Consider the following 954-nt stretch of genomic DNA (forward strand, 5'->3'; position numbering starts at 1 on the left):
TTCTCAGAGACTCTGATGTATGTTATATCAAGAAAACCAACCTCTGATAAAGTTATTATGAAGATTCCCACTAACCATCAAGCTGTAGACAAATACAAGAAAAGGAAGAAAGAGTACCTTCGCAGTGCGTCGTCCTCTTGAAGTTCAAATAATTCTGAAGGTTTCTTTGAAAAAGTGAAAACAACAAGTCAAAACCAGAAAAAAGTCCGTGACTATGTAAGCTTAAGAAAATCTATCAGATGAAAAATCCAATCTCCAAAAATTATGTTTACATAGAAAAAAATTACAAGGTAATTAATTTATGAAAGTTTTTTTCAATTTACTTATTGCTCTTTGTTTTTGCTTAAGATGGCCTCATTCACATTCACTGACTTAACACATATTTACTGAGCACGATTCCAGGCACATGGCACGTGGGTTATTCAGCTGAACAAAACAAATACCCCTGTGCTCATGGAGCTCACGTTTGTAGAACACCTTCTAGAAGGAAAAGGCTCCATGAATTTGAGTCAGTCACTAATTCGGTGTATAGTTACTGAGACTTACCAAAGCACTGCGCCATCCAGAGACTAACCTCAAGGTTTCCGTGGAATACTCGAGTTAGTTATAATCCGAAGGACCTGTCGAGGCTGGTTTCTAAGAAGCAGCCCTATATCCTACGTGGCCTCAGTATGCTTCCAGGCCTGTGTCTCTAATGAAACACTGTCTTTGCTCTTAGTGAATATTAAAAACACTTGCAGAATTAAATGCCAAGTGATACAAAAATCATTCATCAAAAATCTAATGTCCTGTTAGGTAGACTGTATCTGTAAAAGCAGATTTTTTCCCCCCGAAGATATCTGCCTAGGTGGATATAAGAATTAATAGAATCTACCAAGTACCACATGAAACCTAGGAAGAAATAGTACAGAAAATTCGGTATTTGGATTGCTGTATCATAAATTCTTAAATTCT

At 36.7% G+C, this 954-nt stretch overlaps 1 protein-coding gene across 1 annotated transcript in view; it reads right to left on the reverse strand.

The window, feature by feature from the left end:
- The window catches only part of KNTC1 (kinetochore associated 1), a 78,041-nt gene that overhangs the window by 16,872 nt on the left and 60,215 nt on the right, over positions 1-954 (reverse strand). The window contains exon 51 of the mRNA XM_007938135.2: positions 118-164. Within this exon, the coding sequence (XP_007936326.1) occupies positions 118-164 (47 nt within the window). The remainder of the gene's footprint in view (positions 1-117; positions 165-954) is intronic.

This window comes from Orycteropus afer, unplaced genomic scaffold (genome assembly GCF_000298275.1).
Source record: "Orycteropus afer afer isolate SDZICR_OR568_19922 unplaced genomic scaffold, OryAfe1.0 scaffold00048, whole genome shotgun sequence".
NCBI lineage: Eukaryota > Metazoa > Chordata > Mammalia > Tubulidentata > Orycteropodidae > Orycteropus > Orycteropus afer.